The 27,994-nt window shown below is 43.5% G+C and overlaps 1 protein-coding gene across 1 annotated transcript; it reads left to right on the top strand.

Moving 5' to 3' along the window:
- The first annotated feature begins 89 nt into the window (after window positions 1-89).
- On the top strand, window positions 90-27,780 carry Ndufa12 (NADH:ubiquinone oxidoreductase subunit A12). Its single transcript, XM_005068008.4, has 4 exons — window positions 90-257; window positions 1,064-1,146; window positions 4,787-4,874; window positions 27,510-27,780. Exons 1-4 carry the CDS (start codon window positions 160-162, stop codon window positions 27,688-27,690), a joined length of 450 nt encoding a protein of 149 aa, XP_005068065.1. The 5' UTR covers window positions 90-159; the 3' UTR covers window positions 27,691-27,780.
- Window positions 27,781-27,994: the final 214 nt, after the last annotated feature.

Below are 27,994 nucleotides of genomic sequence, written 5' to 3'. Positions count from 1 at the left end.
TTCAGCCTTCAGCGAGACCGCTCCGCCCGCCCAGCTAGCTCCAGCTCTGCGCGTGCGCACAGTGACCCGCCGGCTTCTTCAGGCTCCGGAACCTCCAGCAGGCGGTTTCTTGTGTGAGCGGCCCGGCGGGTTTTGCCGGGAGCACCGAGAGGCGGGGACATGCAGTCAAAAATGGAGCTGGTGGAGGTCCTGAGGCGCGGACTGCAGCAGGTCAGCGGGCACGGCGGCCTGCGGGGCTTCCTAAAGATTTTCTTCAGGTAGGAGGCCAGAACTCGACTCCGGCTCTCAGGGGACGGCGCTGGCTGCCTTCCTGGAAAGGGACCCGGGTATTAGCGCCCTGGAGAGCCACAGTTCCCGTCAAGGACGACAGGCTCAGCCCCGGGGTTGTGATCCTCGGAAGTCTCCGGGCCGGCTCAGCCCCAAGTGTGGCGCTGTGACTGACGGACGCCAGGGCTGAGGCAGCTGGGCTGCACCGGTCCGCGAGTCCTGGGGCGCAATGACTTACCAGGCGCCCCCTCGGTGACCTTGGGGAAGTTTTCCGAGGCGCCGTCGTACAGTAAGAAGTTGAGGCGACCCTAACCTTCCGTGTCAGCCCCTGGCACCCCGACAAGCAGCAGCAACGGCGAGGAGCCAGTTGGAGACCTGTAGTGGACTGAAAACTCCAGGAGACATTCGTAAGGCGAAGATGAAGTACTTTGGCTCTCTGAAGAGTTTGCTAACTAGTGCCCCTGGGTGCCGGGAAGGGAGATGCGTGCACTGTGGCTTGAAGGTCGTGTTTTAAATATTTAAGCATATCAGTTGTGTTGGTTAATGTTTATCACCTGTCCCCACGTTACTGGGACCACACGCACAGAGTTCTTAGCAGGAAAGTTGACCCTCGAACGTTGAGTGGCAAGAGCCTTCTGCGGAAGGCTGGAGGTGCCCAGCTAGCGACTGTCCCCAGAATCTCCTCATTCTTGTAGCTGATGCATCAATGGATGATATTCTCACTTTGTTTCTGTTTGTGCCTTGAACAGTGAACCATTCTGAGATGCCTTTCTTTTTTCCCACCGTGTATTTACAGGGCAAATGATATTAGGCTTGGTACCTTGGTGGGAGAAGACAAATATGGAAACAAATACTATGAGGACAACAAGCAATTTTTTGGTGAGTGCAATATTTTCTATATGAATAACTGGATTGGGGTTGGGATTTTGAGTCTTTTTCCGTTTCATTCGTGAGCTTATACGAAGTATTTGGGAAGGGATGTAAAGCAATAGAAGATTTAAAAGACGTGCAGACAAGAAGGCTCAGCCAGTTTGGGCACCTGCCACCAAGCCTGGTGACCTGAGTTATTCTTGAAGTCGACTCTTTAGAAGATCTTTCAAGAAACCAGGACATCGACTGGCTAAAACTATTCCAGTTTTCATGACTGCAAGTTCGTGCCCCAGAGGTTTACATCTTAACCATAACATTCTAAACACAAACCACAGAACTTTAGACATGGGTCAGATTTTAAGAAGTCATCTGAGCTGGGCATTGTTGTAAGCATTATGGCGGCTCGGCTGGGATGGACAGGAATGGATTATGGCACTTGGGAGCCAAAGAATACTGAGTGTTACAGCTTGGATGGAAAGTATTCTGGCACTCGGGAGCCAAGGAATACTACAGGTCACAGTAGCCATAGCAGCTTACAGCCCTGCCTCAGGGAAAGGCTTCCCCAGTGTATCAGCTCTGCTAGCCAGGAGAGGGTTTCCCTACCAAGTTGTTACAGTTCCGGTCTAGTACACTAGCAAAGTGTAACAACTTAGCTTCACTAGGAAAGATTTCCCCAGAGAAAAGTGTTACAGCCCTGTTTCACTCAGTTCTGCCTAGGGTCCTCTGCTCCGGCTAAAGAAGATCTCACACAAACCTCATTTGAGAGATTTTTTGGGAAGGAAGAATCCTGAAGTGGCCGCCCTTCTGCCTCAGCCAGATCCTGAGCAGGCACAGGGTTTATATAGGGTTTCTTAGGGGGTGGAGTTCTTCCAGGGAGATTTCCCAGGTGGGGGTTGGTCAGATTTCAATCCCTTAGCTCAGAATGGCTAGATCTCCTGCTCAGGGATTGGTTAGTTTTTTTTTTCACGGGCTTAGGGTCAGGTTTGGCTCTGGCTTCAGGGCCAAAGTGTGTTTCTTTCACTGGTCCTTTTTAGCCTTTTGGCTCCAATTTTAGGGCCAGGGTACATTTCTTTCACTGACTCTGATTCCAGGGACAAAGTGTGTTCCTTTGGCACTGGTTTTAGGGTCAGGGTACATTTCTTTGGTTCTGGTTGCAGGGCCAAAGTGTGTTTCTTTGGCTCTGCTCAGGGTGTGTTTCTTTGACTGGCCCTTTTTCCTTACAATTGTGGCTCCTGTGATCTTAGCACTCTGGAGGCAGTGCAAGAGAATTGCCAAAGGTTGGAGGCAAGCCTGGGCTACCTCAAAAATAAATAAATAAGCAAACAAACAAATAAGCAAATAAATAAATAAAGCCAAAACCAAAAGAAAGTACCTAAAAACTGGTTTTTATAGACGAAGTAGCCAAAGCTGAAGGAAATGTCTTTGTCAGAGACTTGATCATATAACAGAAATGATAGGAGAGCCCCAAGGGGATATTCATTCTTTCTACTCATTACTGTTTCATTAGAAATCAAACTGACCTTCCTTCTCTCTTAAGTATCTTCATTTTTGCTAATTATCAGAGTGAAATATACATTTAATATACATTAAATTTTAGTGTCTAAAGAGCAAAAGTTGAGCTGAGGATATTAAATAGTTCATTGATAGAGTTCTTCCCTTGAGGGCCTAAGGCCCTGGGTTCAACTCTTACAGGGATAAAAAAGAAAAAGAAAGAAGTGAAAAGTGCCTTCTCTAGTAAGTTTACCCTATTTCTCTTTTAATTACATTTGTTTGCTTACTTATTTTCATGTGTGGGTGTTTGAGTCCCATGGGGCACATGTGAAGGTCAGAGGACAACTTGTAGGAGTCTGTTCTCTCCATCCATGGTGTAGGCTGCAGTGATCTCAAACTCAGGTCCTCACACTTGGCTGCAGGCTCCTTCACCAGCTGCCATCTCGTTGTCCCTTGTAGTTTTACTTCTCTCTTAATGCTTTAACTTGTGTATATTTTAGAGACCTCTGATGGGGGCTGGAGAGAGAGCTGTGATTAAGAGTACTTGCTGCTCTTGCAGAGGACTTGAGTTCAGTTCACAGTGTTAGCCATCTGTAACTCCAGTTCCAGGGGAATTTGATGCCCTCTTCTGACCTCATGGGCACCCGACACACATGTGGTGTGCATGCATGCGCGTGCGCGCGCACGCAGACAAAGCACTCATACACATAAAATAAAAATAAATAATTCTTTACATAATAGTCTAAAAACAAATTCCTACATACGGTTGCTAATCGTGAACATGGACTTTCAACATCAAAATGATGTTTTTAGGTTTAATGGTATGAATGTTTTGCCTGTATGTATGTCTGTACACACATGCATGCCTAGTGTCTATGCATGCCAGCAGAAGGTATCAGATGCCCTGGAACTGGAGTTACAAATGACTGCTAGCCAGTGTGGGTGCTGGAAGATGAATCCAAAGTCCTCCGTAAGAGCAGCAAATGCTCTTAACAGCTGAGCCATTTCTCCAGCTCTGACTTTCAACATTTAAAAAATGGTTGCTAAGGGTCAGCTCTGTCATAGTACAAATCTGTTGCCATTTATTAAACCTTTTCCATGGTTCATTCCATCAGCCTTGACAGTCCCCTGCCTGTTGGATTGTAGTTCATGTTTACTTATCTGTTCTTCTCTTTTTTGTCATGTGTGTTTTGTGTGCCACTCGGTCTGGTCTTGAATTCTGCTGTCCTGTCAATGGCCCTAATGGAAACTGAGAGCACTTTTGGGGTGTGTGTGTGTGTGTGTGTGTGACTGTGTGGTGTATGTGTGTGTGTGACTGTGTGGTGTGTGTGTGTGACTGTGTGGTGTGTGTGATTGTGTGGTGTGTGTGTGCGCGCGCTCGTAGGTCATACACTTGAGTACCATTCCTCAGGCACCATTCACCTTCACCCTTTGTTCCATTTACTGGCCTGGAACTCACCAAGTAGGCTAGGCTGGTCAGCCAGTTGGCCCTAGGGATCCACCTATCTCTGACTGAGTTGATATTATATGCACCTGCCACCATGCCTGACTTGTATTTATTTCATTTATGTGAGTTCTGGAGCTCAAACTCAGGTCCTTGTGCCTGCAGGTAAGCACTTCATTGACTAGTTTTCTCCTATCCCTGGAAAGTTTTGGAAATAGTAGATAGGCCACCCAACTCACTTCACAGATATTTGTTAAATAAAATAACACAGCCTTGCTATTTTGAGAACATGAACTGTCCTCTTACCTAACCATCATTTATAATTCTCCCCTATTATATAAATTTCACATATTTATTTCCAAAGGATCACATGGTTCCTTTTTTGGTTTTAATTTATTTAGAAACCTAGAATTAATGTGTAGTGTTATGAATGCATTGGCTCTGATCTCTGAAGAACTTTCTTTCCTTGGGGTTCCTTGGGCAGCCAGGACCACATGTGCCTACCCTCTTTGCTCATTTCTGAGTCAAGGTGTTGGGGAGAAGCAAGGATTCTCCACTGTGAAAAGGTTGTGAGCTTAATACCAGTTCTGCGATGAAGCCTGCTTCATAGTGCACCAGGATGCCATCCTTCAAGTGACCATGTTATGTGAGAACACAAAGATACTGTCTTTGTTACTATGTGCATATGTCAAACAATCATCTTCTTCCACCCAGGCCGTCACCGATGGGTCATCTACACCACGGAAATGAACGGCAAAAACACATTCTGGGATGTGGATGGAAGCATGGTGCCTCCTGAATGGTAAGCCAAGCCATCATGCTATTTGATAGGCAGGGGCAGTGTTTATTTCACAATAGAAGGTTCTATTGCCTAGTTACTTTTAAGGTGATTACTAGTGATGAATCTACCTTCGGGCACAGTGTTTATAGGAGTTACTCCACAGAATAAGTGGTTTAAGACAGCAATCACACGTTTTTTCCATAACTTTTGTGAGTCAGGGGTTCTAGGCAAAACAAAGTGGCTTGTCTCTGCTCTGGAATGTCTGGGGCCTCAGAGTTCCAGGCTCATCTGAAGACTTGTTAATGCTGGCTGTCAGCTGGGTGGGAGCACAGCTGAGGCTGTGGTTAGAACATCTTCATGTTGCTGTGACTCTTCAGGTGATTGCTTCAAGAAAAATACAAGAGGAAGCTATGTTGCCTTGTTAGACCTGACCTTAGAAATACTCATTGTCATGTCCATCTTCCATGTCTTGACACGGTTAGAAAGTGCTGTCCCAGTCAGCAGAAAACATTGAGTGCCTTTTCTTGGAGGCATGCTAAAATGACATTATATATGTAATATATATAGTGGTAATCTGGGGAAAAGCACATTCCACAGTACCACCTGTGTGTGAAGGGAATGGTACAAAGACCCCTGGCTGGACTTCTCTAACAATTTAAATTCAGGCATGCCCCATGCCCCTCAACTTCTTTAGGGCTTGGTTTCCTCATCTATAAAATGGTAGCCCTAAGATTCCTTAAGTCTCTAAAACCTCTATGGTATCATAATACACATGTCTTGAAACAAAAACAAAAAATTTAAATGCTCACACTTAACCAAATTTATATAAAATATTTCAGAGCAAAATACTTATATCTTTTTTTTTTCATTCCTGGAATAACAAACTGAAAATCCTTACCAATGATTCTAGAAATTCTCATTTAAAAAAAAATCCAAAAAACAAAGACACAGAAATTGCTGCTCCTAGTGGTCAAGCTTGGAATCCTGTCTTCTTAGAAAGTTGAGGAAGAAGGACAACACCAGCCTGGGCATGAGGGCTGGGGTGATGACTCACGGACAGACTCTTCAATTCTTAAAGACTCTTTTGGAAGCCAGGCATGTGATGTTAGTAGGTGATATGCAAACGTGAGACAGTAATATACTAGGGATTACCATGAGCTGGAAACGCAGACTCCACCAAGAGGGGGCAGCCAATTAGCTTTCCCTGGTGCTGTTAGGTGAGAATCCTACCAAGGCTTTTCAGATAATGGTTTTCCTACATGAGTACATTTGTATTTTCATTGTAAGAGTTCTTGTTTTTTAACATTAATTTTTTTGTGGTAATTTAAGTATTCCCAATAGAATGTTTCGTGGTGATGAAATCTATGTCTGTACAGCCTAATGCAGTAGACATACCTGGCCCCAAGCACTGTAAAATGTGGGTAATATAACTAAGATAACAAATCATTTATTTACTTATACATTGTGTGTGTGTTGGGGGACAGGGCTTCATTCTGTAACCTAGGCTGGCCTGGAGCTCATAGTGATCCTCCTGATTCAGCTTCCTGAGTACTGAGATAACAGATAGGAGCTAACCTTTTAGTCATACATTCAGCCTTTTAGTAGAATTAAATAGGCTGCTTGGTTGGGCAAGCAGTTTTCAAAAATGCTGTTTAGCAAGAACATGTAACAGCTTTTACTCGTAAGTAGTTTTCACCGGGCTGATAACTGAACTAATTGGGAACAGCCGCGGTTCCGAGGTGGTGCATTTGGGCCCGGTGTTGAGATGATGGATAGGCCTTGACTCTGTTAAGGTCTGGAGAGCTGCAGTCTCTCCCTAAAGCAGTCCTCCGAATACAGGACTGGACCCACAGCCTCTAGGTCCAGTACCAGGCTCACGAGCTGAGGGACCACCTTGCTTTTATGCAGTTGACTGTTCTGTAGCTGGAGTTCATTCTGGGTGGACACCAGAGGCATGTGTGCTGTTGTGTTCAGACTGATGCCTGTCTCCTTTAGATACTGGCTGTTTGTGCTTGGGGTCAGCGTCTTGAGAGAGGAGAGATAGGGGGTGCTGGTTTAAATTATGTGGAATGAAGCCCATTTAAAACTAGAGTTAAAATTTTGGCAAGATAAAAGTCCTGTTCAGCCAAGCGAGTCCTTTTATATGATCACGTATAGATCACATGGACTAGAAGACAGAGCTGGAGAAGACAGGATCACTCTGGCTGGTGCCTGAGGGCAACAGCATAGGATGCTGGGTTTCCCTGTCAAAGGGGTCTCCTAAGGATAGGCTTTGATGACTCATCTCTGTATGGGGAGAAGTGGTGACAGGAGGCTCAGCTGTGTTTGTTCTTAGACAGACCTCACTCTGCTAAATGTGGTGTACTGTGGAATTCTCCATTCCTTCCATATGTAAATTTGAAGGTGGGACCTAGATGTTGTAATTTCTGCCTGTGATCTTGGCACTCCAGAGACTGAGGCAGGATGGCCATGAATTCAAGACCAGACTGGAGTACAGAGTGTAGTCTTGCCTAAAAAAACAAAATAAAATTGAAGGGGAGTTAATCTCTAATTAGAGAGCCAGGTGGCATTGTGCGTATTCAGTATGAATAGCAGGTTCAATTTAATCATCTTTTTGCATTCGCCTTATTGAGTACCCAGTGCTTATAAGGTATTGTAAATACTACAAATAGAATATTGGATAAAGCAAATGTATGTTTTTATGGCAGAAAAAGTGTGTTGCATGTATCTGAAGTAACAAGGCAAAGAAGATAAAACGAAGCTGGGATTTCTGTGATTTATTAGGAGGTAGAGAAATGTGTGTGTGTGTGTGTGTGTGTGTGTGTAATATATATATTTTTTGTGAGGCAGAGTCTTAGTATATAGCCTAGGTTGGCCCCAAAGTCATGATCCTGCCCCAGCTTTCTGGGTACTGGTGTAGGTATAGACCACTGTGCCCTTAGGAAGTTATTTTAATACAGGGGATAGGGAAATCTTTGAAGAAGTGACATTGTAGGAGACTTAGGAAGGGTGGGCGCTCCAGGCAGAATTTTTCACAGAAGCTTAGCTGTGCAAGCTCTGGTGTTTCACACACACTCCTGGTGTGTCACACACACTCCTGGTGTGTCACACACACTCCTGGTGTTTCACATACAACTCCTGGTGTGTCACACACACTCCTGGTGTGTCATACACACTCCTGGTGTTTCACATACACTCCTGGTGTGTCACACACACTCCTGGTGTTTCACATACACTCCTGGTGTGTCACACACTCCTGGTGTGTCACACACACTCCTGGTGTGTCACACACTCCTGGTGTTTCACACACACTCCTGGTGTTTCACATACAACTCCTGGTGTGTCACACACACTCCTGGTGTGTCACACACACTCCTGGTGTGTCACACACACTCCTGGTGTGTCACACACACTCCTGGTGTTTCACATACACTCCTGGTGTTTCACATACGCTCCTGGTGTGTCACACACGCTCCTGGTGTGTCACCCACTCCTGGTATTTCACACACACTCCTGGTGTTTCACCCACACTCCTGGTGTTTCACACACACTCCTGGTGTTTCACACACTCCTGGTGTTTCACACACACTCCTGGTGTTTCACACACACTCCTGGTGTGTCGTGTCACACACTCCTGGTGTGTCACACACACACTCCTGGTGTTTCACACACAACTCCTGGTGTTTCACATACACTCCTGGTGTTTCACACACACTCCTGGTGTTTCACATACACTCCTGGTGTGTCACACACGCTCCTGGTGTTTCACACACAACTCCTGGTGTGTCACACACACTCCTGGTGTTTCACATACACTCCTGGTGTGTCATACACTCCTGGTGTGTCACACACACTCCTTAGTGTGTTATAAGAGCAGCAGTGTAGCCAGTTAGACTGGGGCATATACATGAGGGGGAGATGAGAAGAAATGGGATAGGACAAATAACTCTGTCCCAGAACACTATAGGCAATTGTTAATACCCTCTCTTTTTATCTAAAATTCTTTAGAAGTAAGGTAGGTTGTGATCTGGTTTATAGATTCTTTTAAACAACATTTTTTAAATAAAACAATCTCATTTTCAGAGTTATAACCAGCTTTTGAATCATTTCAAAGTAGGGTATCCAAGCATGGCCCATCACACCTCAGTACCTTCGTGTGTAATTACCACAAGCAGGTCATCCCCTGTTTAAACACAGATTAAACATCGATTTCAAGAAATTATTAACTCCATGGGGTTTGGGCTGAACCTGAGAACTAAATTGATGGAATAGGATAAAATAGGATGGAAAGTATATAAACTGATTAAAGTTTCATTACACAAAGCCACCTGTAAGAAACAAATACTCTCGTAAAAACCAAAAAAAAAAAAAAAAGAAGCAAATACTCAGACAGTTGATATTAAATAATGTTAGTTCTCTGTCATTATGACAGAATGCCTGAAGTAATTACATACGAAGAGAAAAGAGTAGGTGTGAGAATCATGCTCGCCCTGAAAGCTTTAGTTTTGTTTCCAGGCTGGAGATGCAGCTCAGAGTACTTGCCCGGGATGTGTAAGGATGTGTTCAATCCACAGTAACAGTCAATCAATCAGTCAGTCAAAAGAGTCCATTAAGGTAGGAAAAGGAACGTGCATGAGAGTTGTGTTGGAAGGGAATGGTTTCCTCACAAGTACAAGACTGCATGTGGACATATGTCACAGAAATAAGGCCATGCTCTTCTTGTTACGCTCTGCCAAGTGGCCTCCAGTTTGGATTTGTCCCATTGTTAATTATAACTAAAAAGAAATTACTCATTTTCTCTTTGTGTTAATTAGCATTTTGTGAGGCAATATGTTGAAGTTTCATATTCCATTCATATTTTTAATATATTTTTGTTAGTATCAATACCTGTTAGAGTCGATGAATTATAATCAGTTTCTATAATTAGTTCTTTTATTCCTTAAACTGGGCTTAATTTGATTACTAGGAACCCATTTTGAATGACTTTTGGGTGCTTTTGAAATGACCCCATCCTTCTGAAAGTTCATCCTTGCGTTCTAATACCAGGTGCTCCCGTTTCACCTCATGGTTTCTGTCTCTGCCTTGCAAACAGTGATTTCTGTGTAGGAGATGGATTAGGGCATGCCCTCACACCTGATGCCTGTCAGGGCCATGGAATTCAGTCCAATCTGAAACTAAAGGGCCGTGAGATCTGCTGTTTTTGCTGTGATAGTTTTGCTAGATGATGAAACTGGAATGGGATCTGAAGATTACAGGGTACTGCAGTGATTGAAAAGCCATTGAAAGTTATTCTAACAAGTTGGAACAAGTTGGCGATGAGTGCGGTGAGGAAAGCGGGCTAGTTAGCCAAGACGTGGATTCAAAGGAGGTCTTGATTGAAAGTGATAGATAGCAGAGGTGAACTTTAGGAGAGCAGAACCGACTTCTTGCCAAAGGAAGCTTTGGTGGTCTCAATATCAGATCAGACAAGCCATGGCATTCCCTTAAGACCAAGCGAATCCAGAGCAAGACCCTTCACCCTCCTGCAAAGGCCCAGAGTTGAAGAAGCCACAGGAAAAAGTTTGAGGCTGGCAGGCATTGTTTATGAAGGGAAGAAAGCTTTTCTGTGACATAACTGTCACATGTGAAGCAACAGGACCACTACAGCAAGGTATCTGAAAGCTGCTGAAATCATTGATGAAAGTGGCTATGCTAAATGACAGTTTTAGTGCAGAGGAAACAGATTCCTCTACACAGGAATTTCATAGCTAGGGTTGAGTTGAGACGTCAGTACCTTGATGAGGTGGATCTCCTCATCAAGGCTCATGCAGCTTATGGCTTCAGGTTAAAGTCAGTGCTGTTTGCTGTTCCCGAAAGCCTGTGCTCTGAGGAAGTGTGCTGAAACCTGTGATCTATGAATGGAATGACAAAGCCTAGACAGCCACATGTCTGTTGGCAGCCTGATTGACTGATGTCACTGCAGAGACCTAGTGCTCAGAAATAAAGATTCCTTTCCAGTATTGCTACCCACTGACACCACTTACTGAGTGTTCCTAGGGAGATGGACAAGGAAATTAATGCTTACAATCCTGCTAACACACATCCCTTCTGTAACCCCTGCACCAAGGAGTAATTCTGACTTACATGACACTATTCACAAAGTACCTATGGTAGTTATAGCTACCTCAGACACAATTCCTCCGATGGATGTGAGCAGCTAATTAAAAACCTAGAAAACGCTAGCCATTCTGGAAAGCATTAAGAACGTTAATAATTCACGGGAAGACATAAAAATATCAGCATAAGAAAGAGTTGACTCCAGTCCTCATGAATGACTTCAGAGGGCACGGTAGGTAAAGATGTGGTAGAACAGCAAGAACGCTAGAATTAGAAACAGAGCCTGAGATGCCGCTGTGATTTCATGCTAAGATGTTGTTGGACAGGGGGCTGGAGAGATGACTCAGAGGTTAAGAGCACTGACTGCTCTTCCAGAGGACCTGAGTTCGATTCCTAATAACCACATGATGGCTCACAACTATCTGCAATGAAATCTGATGCCCTCTTCTGGCGTGCAAGCATACATGCAGACAGAACACTGTATAATAAATAAATAAAACATTTTTAAAAAGATGTTAGTAGACAAGATGCTTATGAGTCGAGAAAGAGATCTTTTGAGATAGTGTTTCCTGGTAAAAGATACTATGATTACTGGGGAAATAATAGCAAAGGATTTGGGGTACTACATGAACTTAGTTGATAAAACAGTAGCATGGTTTGAGAGAGATGGCTCCAGGAGGTTCTTCTGTAGGTAAAAATCTATCAGATACCACATGCAAATAAATTTCTTATGGATGGAAGACTCAACTGATGTGGCAAACTTTGGTGTTATTTTTAAATGCTCTTTTAAGAAAATGTCAGAAACTAGAGAAATGACTCTGTGGATAAATTGCTTCTTGTGCAAGCATGAGGACCTGAGTTTGGATCCCCAGCACATACATAGCCCAGGGTGGTGGTGTGCACCTGTGATCCCAGCACTGGGAGGCAGAGTTGAGAAGATCCCAGAGTCTTGCAGGCTGGCCTGTCCAATCAGCCAGCTCCAGGTTTAGGGAAGCTTGCAGTCTCCACATATACTGCCCCATAGAGCATGCACTGGCATACGTGTTCATGTCTGCATACACACAGACACACAAAGAAAAGGAAGAGAAATTGCTAGTCTAGGGGTGTAGCTTAGTGATAGAGTGCCAACAAGAGAGACAAGACTTCAACAGCAAAATGATTCAAGATGATGGCTAGCGATTGTCATCTCCCCCAGTCTATACTGGTATTTTTTCCTTGCTATACTTACTCGCTAATTCTTTATGTAACTAAATTGGTGCTTCCATCCTAGTCCCCTCAGTAAACTGCCACTTCCCATTGTGAACTTCCTCCTTCCCCAGTTTGCCTCCAACACCCACACACGGTTGCTCCTAAGGGCACCGCTCTTAGCATGAATTTTCTGACTCACCTTGCTGGGTTAACATACAGAATAATGAGCTTCATACATACCTGTAATAACTGTTTGGGCATATTTTCCTCCCACCCCAGCTTGGCACCACTTCATGGCTTTTGTATTCTGGTTGCTATGTAGTTTCAAGGAAGAGGGTAAGGCATTAGGCTAATCCCTCAGGAACTGCTATACACAGTTGTCTGTGATAGCTACTAGACTAGCATGTGAGTGATACAAGCTGAAATTTAGGATGGTATTTGTTATCAGTCACCAGGGCATCAGTTATCAAACAGCCTAACATAGCAAACATTGGCTCACTTGCGGGTTTCCTCTGAGTGCCTCTCTCTGGGCCTTCACGGAGCTACAGCGGAGGTGCCATTTGGAGCTGTAGTCCTGTCTTCACCTTGGAAGGCTATACTGCCACACCCACGGGGTCCTTTTACACAGGGAGATACTCATGAAGCTGACTTCCTCAGAGCCAAAAACTGGAGAGAAAGCAAAAGTGTCCTCTCCAGGTGGAAGCCAGGCTTTGCAAACCTAATCCTAGAAGTGACATTCTGCTCATAAGGACTGAGACAATTACTCCCTACTTTAAATGGACATTGCACAAGGGGCTGAGTCCAGAAAAGGTGATCATTGGAGACCCTCCAGAGGCCAGGACAGTGAGCCAGAGAATCCCCTTTCTCCCCGAAGTTGCCTTTTCATTATATTTTATCACAGCAACAGGAAAGAAAACTAATACATATGTAAAACTTTTAAATTAAAAGGAAAAAGAAATGTTCATTAAGGAGCTGGACCTGGTGACACATCCCTGTAGTTCTAGCACTCCATAGGCTGGAAGAAAAACAGAAAGTTTAGACCAGCCTGTACTTCATAGCAAGACGTTGTCTTAAACAACGACAGCAGCAACAACAAAAACCTATTCAGATAGTTTGTTCATTTTTAAGTTCAAATTACTTGCTTGTTGCTGTTTTTGTGTCTTTTATTTCAAGGTCTTTGATCTGGGGTCCTGGTAGTCGAGTTACCAAGGTAGGGAAAGCAGAATGGGATGAGAAAGCAGGCTGGTTATCAGGAGTCCTCTTGTTGGACACAACTGGGCAGGAGAGTAGTCAGTTGGAACCACTCATTGGAAGTCAGGATAGAGATTGGTGCTGGAGACGAGGATTTCCTGTGATTTTAGCCAGTGTACTATGTCATTTAAAAGAATATAACCTTTGGTGCTCACTGCTCTGAAGACCAGATAAGAACAGACCAACTGTATTGCTAGAAATTGAGCTCTGGTTGGTAAATTGCTCACGACTGTGGAGGAATCATAAAAGCCTGTTCATTAGGTGTGTTTGGGCTTGCCAGAGTGCTGGAGTGCTGGAGCTGGCGTGCTCATGTAGGAATGGGAATTCTAACGCTGCGCCCATGTCTGTAGAGATGGTGGCTGTTGGGGAGCATGAAGCTTTTAATCACAGGCCAGCTCCTGCACCTGCCGGATGCAATCTCATCTCAAGGGAGTATGTCTGTGTTGTCTGGAGAGTGAAAGAACAGCTCCTGGAAGGCTGGATGAGCTGTCTCCTGCATGAATGACTGCAGAGCTCTCAGTGAGGGGTGTGTGATGCTGCCCGGCTGGCAGGCTGTGGTCCCCGTCTTCTGCTCTGAGGCCTCGCTGCCAGTGAGGCCCTTGGTAAGCTTGCATTTGTTCAGCAGCTGTGCAATCTCACCTGGGGACACATCTTCTGAGGCACTGGTGGATTCTGCTAGAATCAGAAACCCTTAGTCATCCTGTCAGCTTCACTTACCCTTCCCTAATCTGGGGAGAAGAGTTCACTTTATGGACTTGTCTTTGCTCTGCTTCCTTCAGTCTGCCAGGAGCCGGTACATCCACTGGGTCCAACCTCGGATAATCAGAGCGTGTGTGAGTGTGTGTGTGTTGTGCGTGTATGAGTGAGTGTGTGTGGTGTGAGTGAGTGTGTGTGGTGTGGGTGTATGAGTGAGTGTGTGGTGTGAGTGGTGTGTGTGTGTGAGTGTGTGGTGTGAGTGAGTGTGTGTGTGAGTGTGTGGTGTGTGTGAGTGTGTGAGTGTGTGTGGTGTGTGGTGTGTGAGTGTGTGTGAGTGAGTGTGAGTGTGTGTGGTGGGTGTGAGTGAGTGTGTGTGGTGTGTGTGAGTGTGTGTGGTGTGTGTGAGTGTGTGTGGTGTGTGTGAGTGAGTGTGTGTGGTGTGTGTGAGTGAGTGTGTGTGGTGTGTGTGAGTGTGTGTGGTGTGTGTGTGAGTATGTGTGTGAGTGTGTGTGAGTGAGTGTGTGGTGTGTGTGTGTGTGAGTGAGTGTGTGTGGTGTGTGTGAGTGTGTGTGGTGTGTGTGTGAGTATGTGTGTGAGTGTGTGGTGTGTGTGAGTGTGTGTGAGTGAGTGTGTGGTGTGTGTGAGTGTGTGTGAGTGAGTGTGTGTGGTGTGTGTGTGTGTGTGTGTGTGGTGCAGATGTGGAAGGGCACTGGTGCCATGTGGGACTTGAAAGTATAACATTACTACCTGTAACCTAGCACAGCACTCTGCTGGCAGACTAGTTCAGCTAATATTTAATTGAGGGCCTCACTACATGTCAAGTGCTGCGATGCATTTCTGTGAGAAGTGAAGCATATATGCCCTCTGGGAGTTTACAGTCACTTAATGAATACAATCAGGCAGGATATTAATGTTCTACAATTCAGTGTTTTCATTTTCCTGTCAGCTTTTTTTTTTCCTATGATGGGATCAGCGTAAGATTTTAATTTCTTCAGGAATTTGTCTTGCTTTGATTGCTTCTATGGGGTAACCTCCAAGTATTTATTTAAATAAATTATACATATTTTGTACCACTTTTATTTTCCCTCAATCTTATCTTTAAATTACTAATGCCCAAAAGTTTATTTTCGTTGGGTATGATAGTTAGCCTGTGCATGGAATTACAGACATAAAAACCAAGTAAATAATGAGTAGCTGCATAAAACTTGATCGATGTTACTGAGGGTGGAGAAGTAGAACATTTGATTATTTCATGCATATAGAATACAATTATTATTTTCACTTACATCAGTTGAAATAGATTTACTGTTTGTGATTTGATATATGGGAACCCTGAATTGATTAAAAATTGTAGTTTAATGGCTTGCTTAGATTTTTCTCTGGAGCATATATGCTGTGTCCCCACTTGGTGGCACCTTCTGTTCATTTTTAGCTTACATATCTTTTTCCTCGGTGTAGAACACTTAGTCTCCTTGAATGCAGTCATCTCTGTTCCTCCCTCCCCCGCCCCCTTGGAGTGTGTTCTAGATGTTTTTGGTAAAGAACAAGGTCAGAGGGTTGGTGGAGTGGGTGGGGTAGACACTGGTAAGTGATTCATAGGGTTGGGCTTGACTGGCCAGTCCCATAGTGGTGAGTGCGGCTGTTCACAGAAATTGAAAGGATGGAGTGGGTTGTGGTGGCCCATGCCTGTCCTCTCAGTAGTAGGGATATGAGGGAAGAAGAATCAGGAGGTCAGGTCCAGCCTGAGCTGCATGATACCTGTACCAGGGAGAAGGTAGGCAGTAGGCAGGCAGGCTGGCGGGCCGCCTGGGAGGAGATGTAGGTAGTGGGGGGGGGGCTCTGTGTAGAGCGTTTGTGTACCGTGTATGAGGTACACAAACCTTGAGTTCAATCTGGAGCTCTGCAAAAACAAAGCAAAGCAAGGCCTGATTATAAAAAGCTGCAGCTGTTAGAGAGCCTTGAAAATCCAGAGGGATGGGGTGCAGCCAGAAGTAAGCTCTGAATTGCTTGCCTTTTGAACATGTACCCTTAGCATTTCACTCACCTGATCCACAGATGTGGGTCAGCTCCTGGAGATCTGGGGTCTTGCTGTGTTGCCGAGCTTGGCTCTGAACTCCCGGGTTCAGGTGGTCCTCCTGCCTCAGCTTCCTGGGTAGCTGCCACCTCTGTAAGAATCACAGTGGGGAGAAGAGATGTTAATCTTGGTCATATCCTCTTTAGAAGAAACTTTGTGATTGTAAGTAATAAGCATTTATATTTCTGACATATGCACAAAATGTGTGCCTTTTCCCTCACAGATGTTTCCTGCATCTCAGCGAACACTGCCCCATTCTGCCTGTCTGTTGAGTGTTCCAGGAACTGGGGGCTTTTGTACAATGGCAATTTGTATTTAAAATTAACATCCCATTTATTGCAGCTGTAAATCTTAAACTGTAGTTCTTAAGCCTGAAGGCTTAGCTCATAAACAGAATAACAAGATTAGTAAATTGAATACTTTATGCATAAAAATAAAGAATAATCATTTTCTCTTGTTCTTTGATGAATGTTTGATAAACTCTAATGGAAGGATTAAATTCTCCTAAACAGTTGTATCTATTTACAAATTTAGTTCATTACATTATTTTAAGCATTTTAGTTAGGTTACATCTATAAATTTGATATATTTGATTTTTCCCAATTCTTCAAATGCCCAGTGAATAGGGAGACTAACAACCCCATCAAGCAACTGTTCTGATCACAGACAATTTTTTACTCAAGCTAGAAACTTACGGGTCATTTCAACCCATCTTTCTCTACCATCTGTCAACTTATTTTTCCGGCTTTACTTCCTTTTAAGTTATTATTAATGTGTCGTTATTGGCATTAACTATCCTGGTGTTTCCACACTTGCATCATTGCCATCATGGCCACCCGCTCTTCTGCACCTCCCCTCCACTTGCTTTTTAAAACTGCATTGGTTAGAATTTGTGTATGGGAGGGTGATGTGTTGGGGGGTGGTAAATACATCTTACAATGCCTATGTGGGAGCCAGGTGTCTTAGGGTTTCTAGTGCTGAGAAGAGACCCCATGACCATGGCAAATCTTATAACAGGAAACATTTAATGGGTGACTTCATGTTTTCAGAGGTGTAGTCCATTCTCATCATGGCGGGAAACATGGTGGCATGCAGGCAGACATGTTGCTGGAGAAGGAGCTGAGAGCTACATTTGGCCCACAGGTAACAGGAAGTGAACTGAGTGTCACACTGAGCCTGAGCAAAGGAGACCTCAAAGCCCACCCCCACAATGACACACTTCCTCCAGCAAGGCCACACCTACTCCATCAAAGCCAGACCTCCAATAGTGCCACTCCCTGAGAGTCTAGGGGTGCCAGTTATTATCAGTCTACCATACCAGAGAACAAATTTGTGAGTTGGTTCTCTCCTTCCATCTTTGCGTGGAGTCCAGGATCTCACTCAGGTCTCCAGGCTCTCTGGCAGGCACCTTTACCAGCTAAGCCATCTTGCCAACCCCACTGCTTTTGTCTCTGAGTGCATTAAACATCTGGTTGCTATCCAGTGACTGTCACTGTGGCCCAAGCCACAGTTACCTCCTACTTGGCTTCTGCAACAGCAGCCCAAATGATCTGATTGCATTCATGTAGTCCACTGCCAGTGTCTGCCTTGGGAGGGGTTAGTGGCTAGGGTTTGTTGCTGTTTGTTTTGTTTCCCCATGCTGAGGATCGAATTTAGGGCCTGTGTATGCTAGGTTAGTACTACACCAATAAGCTACATTCCTAGCCCATAATAAAGTCTGAGGGTTAATCATCTTTCCTCTTGTTTCACTACTGTAGATTTTGTTTGCTTGTTTGTTTTGTTTTTGTCTTACATTTGGAGGTTTTCTCATTATCTTAATTGAATTTGCAGAATCAAACCTGGGGGGATCTTATGCATGTGAGACAAGCTTTCCATCACTGGGTCCTACCCCCAGCATCCTCTTTTCTCTTTCTGCAGCCTCATGCAGAAACTACTGTGTTCTCATCATAGTAAGAATGCAGTTCCCGTCTGCATACTTGGTCCACAAGGCTTGAGTGATCTCAGTGCTGTCCGTCTCTGAGCACTGTCCTACATTTGTGATTGGCCTCATTGACTGTGACTGTTTCTTAAACTGTGAGGACAGGCTCTTCTCAGAGGCTGTTTCTCTAGGCCTCGCATGCCCTGTGGAGATGAGGCATTCGGTGCAGTGCGCCCCCTTCCCCTCCCCACACTGTCATCCTTTCCCCATTGACCTATGCCTCTGCCCAGCATTTGATTTTACTTTTTTTATGTTTCCATTGTATTGAATAGATTTTTTTTCTCATACAATGTACCTTGATTATAGTGTCCCTCCCTCTACTCCCATCTCCTCCCTTCTTCCCACCCCCTTTCTGTCCCTCATTAGAAAATAAACAGGCTTCTAAGGGATTATAATAAAATATAGTAAGATAAAGTAAAAAGTAGTGCATCAGAACAGGACAAGACAAATGGCAGGAAAAGAGCCCAAGAAAAGAAACAGGAAACAGACAGATGCACAGACCCCTTTACTACACACTCAGGAGTCCTATAAAAACACCAAACTGGAAGCCATAACTTATACATGCAATGGACCGTATTTATGTTTCTGGGTCTGGGTTACCTCACTCAGGATGATTTTTTTTAGTTAAAAAAAAACAACAACAAAACAAACGGAAATCATGAAATTCTCAGTAAATGCTTAGCATTTGTTGTATATTTTTAATTTCTTCTGTTTCCTCAACTACCATGCTAAAAAACTACCTAGTACACAGTAGCTTATAGATAAATGTTTGTTGGATGAAGATAGATGAAATTTTCTTTGAAGTAATCATTAGTCTTAGATACAATGATCAATTTACTTTAAGTTCTTAATGCAAAAATGAGACTCCTTTATGGTATTAAAAATTTATTTTATGTGTATGACCAATTTGCCTGCATATATTTTAAGTGCACCCTCTTATCTCAGAGGCTGGAAAAGTTCCTTATCCTTACCCCCTGGAACTGGAGTTACAGACAGTTGTGAGCCTCCATGTAGGTGCTGGGAATAGGCCCAGGGTCCCCTGCCAGAACAGGAATTACTCTTGTCCACTGAGCTGTCTCTCAGTGCTCTCCCAGCCCTATTCTTTTTTGAGACAGGGTCTTACTATGTAGTTCTGACCAGCCTGAAACTATGTAGATCAGGTTGGCCAGGAACTCAGAAATCTACCTGCCTCTGCCTCTGCCTCTCCCATGTCGGGATTAAAGGCGTACACCATCGCACCTTGCTTAAAATAGATCCCTCTTAATATTTGTTTTCTGGCCATAAAATCAGAATGCTAAAAGATTGTGTTCTAAGAAGCTATAAACTAAATAATTAGATTTTTTTCTCCTATTTTTAAAAACCTAGGGTCTAGCTATGTAGCCTAGGCTGGCCAACAACTCACCGTCCTCCTGTTACGGTTCCCTAAATGCTGGAATGGCATGTGTGTACCAACACACCCAGTTCTGTTTGGACTTTGTTTCTGAGACAAGGATTCAGTAGCCCAACTTCTGGCCTGAAGTTTGCTATGCAATCCAAGGCAGGCCTGGACTAGTAACCAGTTTGCCTGTATGCCACTATGTTAGGGTTGCAGGCATCCAAAAAAGATTCTTACATTTTACAAAGAAGAATGGAATTTTCTCTACTTGGGGTGTAGAAATAAGCTGGGGTTGTTCTTTTAAAACAAAGAGCTGTTCTTGTTGCTGATATCCAGATTTTTTTAAACCTTTATTGTATTCATAGGTTATCATGACCATGGTACATTCTGGGTATATTACAGGTAGGAAATTAGGTAGTTTCAAGATTTCTGTTTGATGGTTACTAAAAGACATTGCTTTGTAGAGATGACCTAGAAAAGCATTCATTAAGGTAGACTGAGAGAAATGTCTGTCTATGACTAAATCATTTGTGTAGTTCAGAGGAAGTGACTTTGTTTTAGATGGCACCTTAAGTAAAATAAGACTGGAAGTCAATAGAATCTATTTATAATTTCAAAATAATGACAGAAGACTTGGGTAGAATTTATAAACCATTTCCTGAATTGGTTTGATCAAGGGTATTTCTTTTTAATACTCTTGATTTCTTCTTATTAAGTAATAATGTGTTTATTATAGAAAACAACAAAGGAAATAAATAGTCTTTTACTACACCAGATGGATGGAAACAATAACCATAAACATTTTATATGTATTATTCTGATCTCCTTTTCTATGTATACACACCCTTTTGCTTTCATTCTTTAACATATTTAAAATTTAAAATTTTACTTATTTGTGTGTGTGTGTGTTTGTGTGAGTTTATGTGCACCAGATGTATGCAGGAGCCTGCTGAGGGCAGCAGATCACCTGGAGCTGGGGTTAAAACACCCGGGACTTCTTCAATAATAATAAGTGCTCTTGACCACAGAGCCATGTCCAAGTCCAAAATTTTGTGGGTTTTGAGATGTGTGCCTGTCTGCCTGCCTAGGAACTGAATTTATGTTTTCAGCCATAGCAGTCAGTACCCTGAACCTCTGAGCTGTCTGTCCAGCCTCCTTTTTAATGATTAATGTCCCTGTTCTGCCACCTTTCACAAACCATTTAAAGTCTTGTGCACTGGATCCCTTGGTTGTTAAATTGGAGGTATAATCTCCATTCCTTGTGTTAGTTTGGGGTGTGTGTGTGTGGGGTCTCACTATGTAGCTCAGGTGGACTTGAACTAACAGAGATCTGATTGTTTCTGCCTCTCTAGCACTGGAATTAAAGATGTGCACCACCACACCCAGCTGATGATAGATTGTTGTTTACTTGTTTTCTGATACTTGCATGTATCCTTGCAATGACTTGCAATTTTATAAATTACAATAAAAATGGTCTTTTCCTTTTTCTTTGAGCTCTTCAATTTATCACTTAAGTAATCAAATAGGCATTTGCAAGCTTTAGACTATGGTTTCTTAAATATCATTTTAATCTTCAGCAGTCTTGAAAGTAATTAATTGAAAAAAGTTTTCTTATTACTTAAACTGACTCAGTGAGGTGAAAGTTAACTCTTTCCATTGTGCCTTAAACTCAAATAAAGTCCTTTGGGATGTACAGGCTTGCTTTGATAGCTAATCCCTCATCTTAGTAATTGACAGAGCCTGTCTCACAACCAGGAGCCACAAGGGTTTCCATATTTTGTTACTGGCCCTGGCTTGTTGGTCCCAGTCAGGCAAGTAATGCTATTTCTTTTATAAGATGTTAGGTAGACACCAATTCAGCTTGTGCAGTCTCCTTTATCATTGCTAGCCAATCATGACACAATTGTTAGATCCAAATAGAAATTGTAATACATATATATTACAACATATATGTTTTTATTGGTTTTAGTCAGTTGCTCATCTGAACCCATCAGTTACTGCTGGCAGCCAGGCCTAGCTAGCAGTGTGCTCAGCTTCACATTTACTGTTGTAGTAAAACCTTCTCTTCTTCGTCTTTGTGGCTAAGTAGTCACTTTCCCCTTGGAGCTACAGCTAGTTCTGCAGCTCCTTCTCCTACAGTAGTGGTTTCTCTGGCTCCCGAGCTCCAGGGTCTTGAGTGATCTGATGTGACAGCTTCTCTCTCTGCTCCTTTCCCCACATACATTTTCTGCTTTTGCTGTCTTTTTGTCTCTTGAACTTTCTCATTACTAAGTTCTTCCATTTCTACTCCGTGTTGAGCCAGGTTTTTCAAGTTTCCCATCAAATGTCCTTTGGAATTTGCAATTATTATTGTGAGTATGTGCTTGTGTGTGCTTTTGTGTATAGTATGCTTGCCATGGATGGTCAGGGGCAGAGGAGCCAGTCTTCCCCATGTGAGTTCTGAACTCGGGACTTCAGCCTTGGTGGGGAGGAAGCACCTCTGCCTGCTGACCCTTTTCTCAGTCCCTCTTGAAACTGAGTTAGATATCCTTTGAAACCCCAAGTCTTGGGGACTTCAAGCTATGATTTTGTGTATCTGTTTGTTTGTGCAGAGATGGGTCTTGCTGATGTAGCCCAGGCCAGTCTTGAATTTCATCCTCCTGCTTCTGTCCGGTACCGATTACGCACTGCCGTGCCCATCTACAGTCTAGCCTCTTGACAAGCTGGGGAGCTGTTTCATTTTGTTTTATAGCGTTGTTCTAACTCAGGCCTCATACGTGCCTAACCACCTCTCTACTACTAAGATAAACTCAGTTCTGGAAGTCGTATTCTTATTCCATTACGTGAGCGCACTTTCAGAAACCCCTCCCATTTTACAATGTGTTCCGAGTCTGAGAACCTTCAGTAATGACATTACTCAGTATGTCTCTTCAGTGTTACTTCAGAAAATAAAGACAAATGTAAAATAATTAGGTGACTATATTTGCTTTATTTTTTTTTAAAGGTAACAACTACTTCCTGATATTCAGAATTGACTAGTTTTCTTGTGTGGCTGACCTGTTAGTTCTAAAGGAAGAATGTAGTATATTTTGAGCAACAATGTAGCACTTATATAGTTTATGTTGCTATAACCATGTTTTCATCAAAATCCCATTTGAATCTTAAGTGTGTAGTGTGCTTACTATAGGAGACAGGGTCTCATGTTGCCCAGGCTGGTCGGGAAACTCCTGAGCCCAGACAGCCCTCACACTTCAGCCTGTGGAGCAGCCAGGATTGCAGGTGTGCATCACCCTGTCCAGCTTGACTTTATCATTCTACCCCTACACACACACACACACACACACACACACACACACACGGCTAGAGAACTAGGCACATGTTCTTGCACTGAGCTAATGCCCCAGTCCCAAGATTAAATATTTCTAATACAAGTTGTTTATTCTGTGGTGTTCACACCCCAGCTTGAGTTGAAGATAATGCATAGAAACTGTTTTCACCAGCAGGACCCTCATGAATTTCAAATGGAGGCTTTGTGAGCCAGTATAACCTGAGCATATTAAATATCCAGAATGAGCCCATAAACTCTCAGACTAACACTGTTTATAGTCGACTCTAGAGTAATGGTTTTTTTTTTTTTTTTTTTTTGGTTTTAGTAGTTTTAATGATAACCAGGAGATGAGGCTCTCATTAGGTGAATCTGAAAATCCCAAGATCCAGGAAGGATTGTTTTAGATAAATGGGTAAAGAGAAGTATATGTCCCTATTTTTTTTTCATTTTTTTATTAATATTTTTTTTTATTTTCCATTTTAAATTTAGATAAGAAACAAGGTTGCTTCACAAGTCAGTACGAGGTCCCTCTCCCTTTCCCTCCCCTCCTCCCGTGCCCTCCCCCATCCCCCCGTTATCCCCTCATTCCCCCAGGGAGGGTGAGGCCCTCCATGGGGGTGTCCATAGTCTGTCATTTCATATAGGGCAGGGCCTAGACCCTTCCCCAAGAGTTCAGGGTGAGAGTGCACCTCACATTGTTCTATGGGAGTCCAGAGACCGTGTGTATACTTGGGATGGGTACTGATCTGCTGTCCAAGGCTCAATAGATTACCTAGGCCTCCTCACTGACACCCAGATTCAGGGGGTCTTGATCAGTCCCATGCTGGATTCCCAGGCTGATGCCTGGGATTCAAGAGTTAACCTTTGTCTGGTCAGCTGTTTCTGGGGTTCAACCAGCCCAGTCTTAATCCCTTTGATCATCAGTCCTCCCTCTCTGATACTGGCTTTCTTGAGTTCAGCTCAGTACTTAACCAGCCAGTAAATGAAGTTTCTGTTTCCCAGACTCTCTGGCAATAGGATTGTAGGCTGGCACTCCCCAGATCTATGTCTAAAATCCATATATGAGAGAGTACATGCCATGTTTCTCTTTTTGTGACTGGGTTACCTCACTCAGGATGGTTTCTTCTAGTGTCATCCATTTGCCTGCGAATCTCATGATTCCATTATTTTTTTCTGCTGAATAGTACTCCATTGTGTAGATGTACCACATTTTCTCTATCCATTCTTCGGGTGAGGGACATCTAGGTTGCTTCCAAGTTCTGGCTATTACAAATAAAGCTGCTATGAACATAGTGGAACAGACATCTTTGTTATATGAATGGGCATCTTTTGGATATATGCCTAAGAGTGCAGTTGCTGGGTCTTGTGGTAGGTTTATTCCCATTTTTCTGAGGAATCTCCATACTGCTTTCCAAAGTGGCTGAACCAGTTGGCACTCCCACCAGCAATGGAGGAGTGTCCCCCTTTCACCACATCCTCTCCAGCATAAATTGTCATTGGTGTTTTTGATTTTAGCCATTCTGACAGGAGTGAGATGGTATCTCAGAGTTGCTTTGATTTGCATTTCCCGGATGGCTAAGGATGTTGAGCACTTTCTCAAGTGCCTCTCAGCCATTTTAGACTCCTCTATTGAAAACTCTCTATTTAGTTCTGCAGCCCACTTTTTAATTGGGTCCTTTGCTGTTTTGGAGACTTGCTTCTTGAGTTCTTTGTAAATTTTGGAGATCAACCCTCTGTCAGATGTGGGATTAGTGAATATTTTTTCCCATTCTGTGGGCTGCCTTTTTGTCTTGCTGACTGTGTCCTTTGCCTTACAGAAGCTTCTCAGTTTCAGTAGGTCCCATTTATTAATTGTTGATCTCACTGTCTGTGCTACTGGTGTTATGTTCAGGAAGCTGTCTCCTGTACCAATTCTTTCAAGGGTACCACCCACTTTCTCTTCTAAGAGGTTCAGTGTGGCTGGATTTATGTTGAGGTCTTTGATCCATTTGGACTTAAGTTTTGTGCATGGCGATAAACATGGATCGATCCGCATTTTTCTACATGCCAGTCTCCAATTATGCCAGCACCATTTGTTGAAGATGCTTTCTTTATTCCATTGTATATTTTTAGCTTCTTTGTCAAAGATCAGATGTTCGTACGTGTGTGGGTTAATACCCGGATTTTCAATTCGATTCCATTGGTCTGCCTGTCTATTTTTGTGCCAATACCAAGCTGATTTGCGATGGTTGTTGGTGGTGGAATTATGTATGGAATTTCACCCCTTTGTTCTTTTGGCTGTTGGTAGAGAGGGATTCTCTGATGCTTATGTTTTTCTGGTTGTAGTTAGCTTCCTTGGGTTGGAGTTTTCCTTCCAAAATTTTCTGTAGGGCTGGGTTAGTGGACACATATTGCTTGAATCTAGTTTTGTCATGGAATATCTTGTTTTCTCCGTCTATAGTGATTGAGAGCTTTGCCGGGTATAGTAGTCTGGGCTGGCATCCATGGTCTCTTAGTGTAGGTAGAATATCTATCCAGGACCTTCTGGCTTTCAGAGTTTCCATGGAGAAATCAGGTGTAATTCTGATAGGTCTGCCTTTATATGTTACTTGACCTTTTTCCTTAGCTGCTCTTAATATTCTTTCTTTATTCTGTATGTTTGGGGTCTTGATTATTATGTGGCGAGGGGATTTTTTTTTGTGGTCCACTCTATTTGGTGTTCTGTAGGCTTCTTGTACCTTCATTGGCATGTCTTTCTTAAGGTTGGGAAAGTTTTCTTCTATGATTTTGTTGAATATGCCTTCTACCCCTTTGAGGTGGATTTCTTCTCCTTCTTCTATACCTATTATTCTTAGGTTTGGTCTTTTCATGGTGTCCCATAATTCCTGGATGTTTTGTGTTAAGGATTTGTTGGATTTAAGGTTTTCTTTGGTTGATAAATCCATTTCTCCTAATGTATCTTCAACACTTGAGATTCTCTCTTCCATCTCTTCTATTCTGTTGGTAATGCTTGTATTGGTAGTGCCTGACTGCTTGTCCAGCTTTTCTATTTTCTGCCTTTCTTCAGATTGTGTTTTTTTAGTGTCTCTATTTCAGTTTTCAACCCTTGCAGCGTTTGCATTGCTTCTTGCAATTTTCTGTTTATCTGTTCGTCCGTTTGTTGCCTTTTATGAATTTTTTGGTTTGTTCTTTCTTCCATTTCTTGCATTTTTTGGTTTGCTTTTTGTTCCATTTCTTGGATTTTGTGCTTTGTTTCTTCTTCCATTTCCTGCCTTTTTTGGTTTGTTTCTTCCTCCATTTTTTTCATTTTTTGCTTTGTTTTTTCTACCATTTCTTGCATTTTTTGCTTTGTTTCTTCTTCCATTTCCTGCCTTATTTGGTATGTTTCTTCTTCTAATTCTTGCATTTTTTGCTTTGCTTTTTCTTCCATTTCTTGCATTTTTTGCTTCATTTCTTCTTCCATTTCGTGCCTTTTTTGGTTTGTTTTTTCTTCCAATTCTTGCATTTTTTGGTTTGTTTTTTCTTCCATTTCTTGCATTTTTTGGTTTGTTTTTTCTTCCATTTCTTTGAGGGATTTTCCAATATCCTCTTTTAGGGCCTCTATCATTTTCATGAAAGTGCTTTTAAGGTCGTTCTCTTCTGCTTCCTTCGCGTTGGAATATTGGGGTCTTGCTGGTGTGGAGTCTCTAGAATCTGGCGGTGTCATATTTGTTTTTCTTTTGCTGACTGTGTTTTTGTATTGTCTCTTTCCCATCTCTGCTTTTAGTGGGTGCAGAAAGAGCCCCTTCCTGGTCTGGGGACCAGAGTTCCCTTTTGTTGGGTGCTAGTAAGTCCAGTAATCTGGTGGTTCTTCTATGCCTTGTTCAAATGCTGGTCCCTGGGTAGAGAAGAAGAACAGGAATCTGGGGCGCTTAGCCTCCTACCTCGTCCCCTGGACCCTATGCTGGGTCCTGTTGTACCTGATCCGGAACAGCTACTCCCCTGGTCTCCCTGGCTCCTGTAGTTTCCTGGTCTCTTTGGTGGGAGAGAAGATCTGGAGTCTGGGGTGCTTGGCTCCTGCCGGGATTGGGAGCTCTGTGCAGTTCCCAGGCGCTCTGCAGGCTCTGGAACACAGGCCGGGAAGCTGGCCTGTTTACCTGATGATGCCAGAGGGACAGCTACTTCCCTGTACTCCCAGCCTCCTCTCCTTTCCTGGAATCGTTGGTGGGAGAGAAGATCTGGAGTCTGGGCTGCTTGGCTCCCGCCGGGATTGGGAGCTCTGTGCAGTTCCCAGGTGATCTGCAGGCTCTGGAACACAGGCCGGGAAGCTGGCCTGTTTACCTGATGCTCCCGCCGGGATTGGGAGCTCTGTACAGTTCCCAGGTGATCTGCAGGCTCTGGAACACAGGCCGGGAAGCTGGCCTGTTTACCTGATGATGCCAGAGGGACAGCTACTTCCCTGTGCGCCCAGCCTCCTCTCTCTAGAGTAATGTTTTTACATCCACAGTCAGGATGCATGTTTATAAGTGTTCTGTAGTTTGACAGCATTGTTTTCTTTATTTGTAATACATAAAATAATGGTGTCACTGAAAAAGGATGGCACCTTGAATTTGATGAAACTCAGTGATATGATGGCCAGTGCGAGCACACTGAGCGCCTGTGGGCGGGCGGGGTTTCTAGGTACTCTACTGTACTTTGACCTTGCACTATAACTGGGATCTCTCCTCTTTAAGGCACCGTTGGCTTCACTGCATGACTGACGACCCTCCGACAACAAAGCCACCTACTGCTCGTAAATTCATCTGGGCAAACCACAAATTCAACGTGAGTGGCACTCCAGAGCAATATGTTCCTTATTCCACCACGAGAAAGAAGATTCACGAATGGGTCCCACCTTCGACACCTTACAAGTGACAACAGTGAAGAGAGGATGGTACAGGATTTTCCTTGGACTCATACTTGTACAGCTGACCATGAACTTGATTAAAGTTGATTGACCAGGCAGTGCCTTGGGTCTCTTTGCCATTTGTCATTCATTACCTGAAAAATAGAAGCTCACACGAGGGAGAGTAATTGACGTAGACATCGCTGGGCTGTCTGTCTGGTGTAAAGGTCCCAAATCTAGGAAGTGGCCCCAGTGATCATGTGTATGGTCACCTTCTTTACAGCTGTAGCTGATTGATATGAGCGGGCCTAATTCAAACCTGAGTCAGATAGT

This window comes from Mesocricetus auratus, unplaced genomic scaffold (genome assembly GCF_017639785.1).
Source record: "Mesocricetus auratus isolate SY011 unplaced genomic scaffold, BCM_Maur_2.0 Super-Scaffold_100011, whole genome shotgun sequence".
Taxonomy (NCBI): domain Eukaryota; kingdom Metazoa; phylum Chordata; class Mammalia; order Rodentia; family Cricetidae; genus Mesocricetus; species Mesocricetus auratus.
This window is presented reverse-complemented; position numbering and strand designations above follow the sequence as displayed.

Excerpts from the sequence above, each read along its gene's own strand:
- Ndufa12 (XM_005068008.4), top strand. The coding sequence starts at position 160 with ATGCAGTCAAAAATGGAGCTGGTGGAGGTCCTGAGGCGCGGACTGCAG. Across the intron at positions 258-1,063 it reads TTCCTAAAGATTTTCTTCAG|GGCAAATGATATTAGGCTTG; the intron begins GTAGGAGGCCAG and ends GTGTATTTACAG. Across the intron at positions 1,147-4,786 it reads GGACAACAAGCAATTTTTTG|GCCGTCACCGATGGGTCATC; the intron begins GTGAGTGCAATA and ends TCTTCCACCCAG.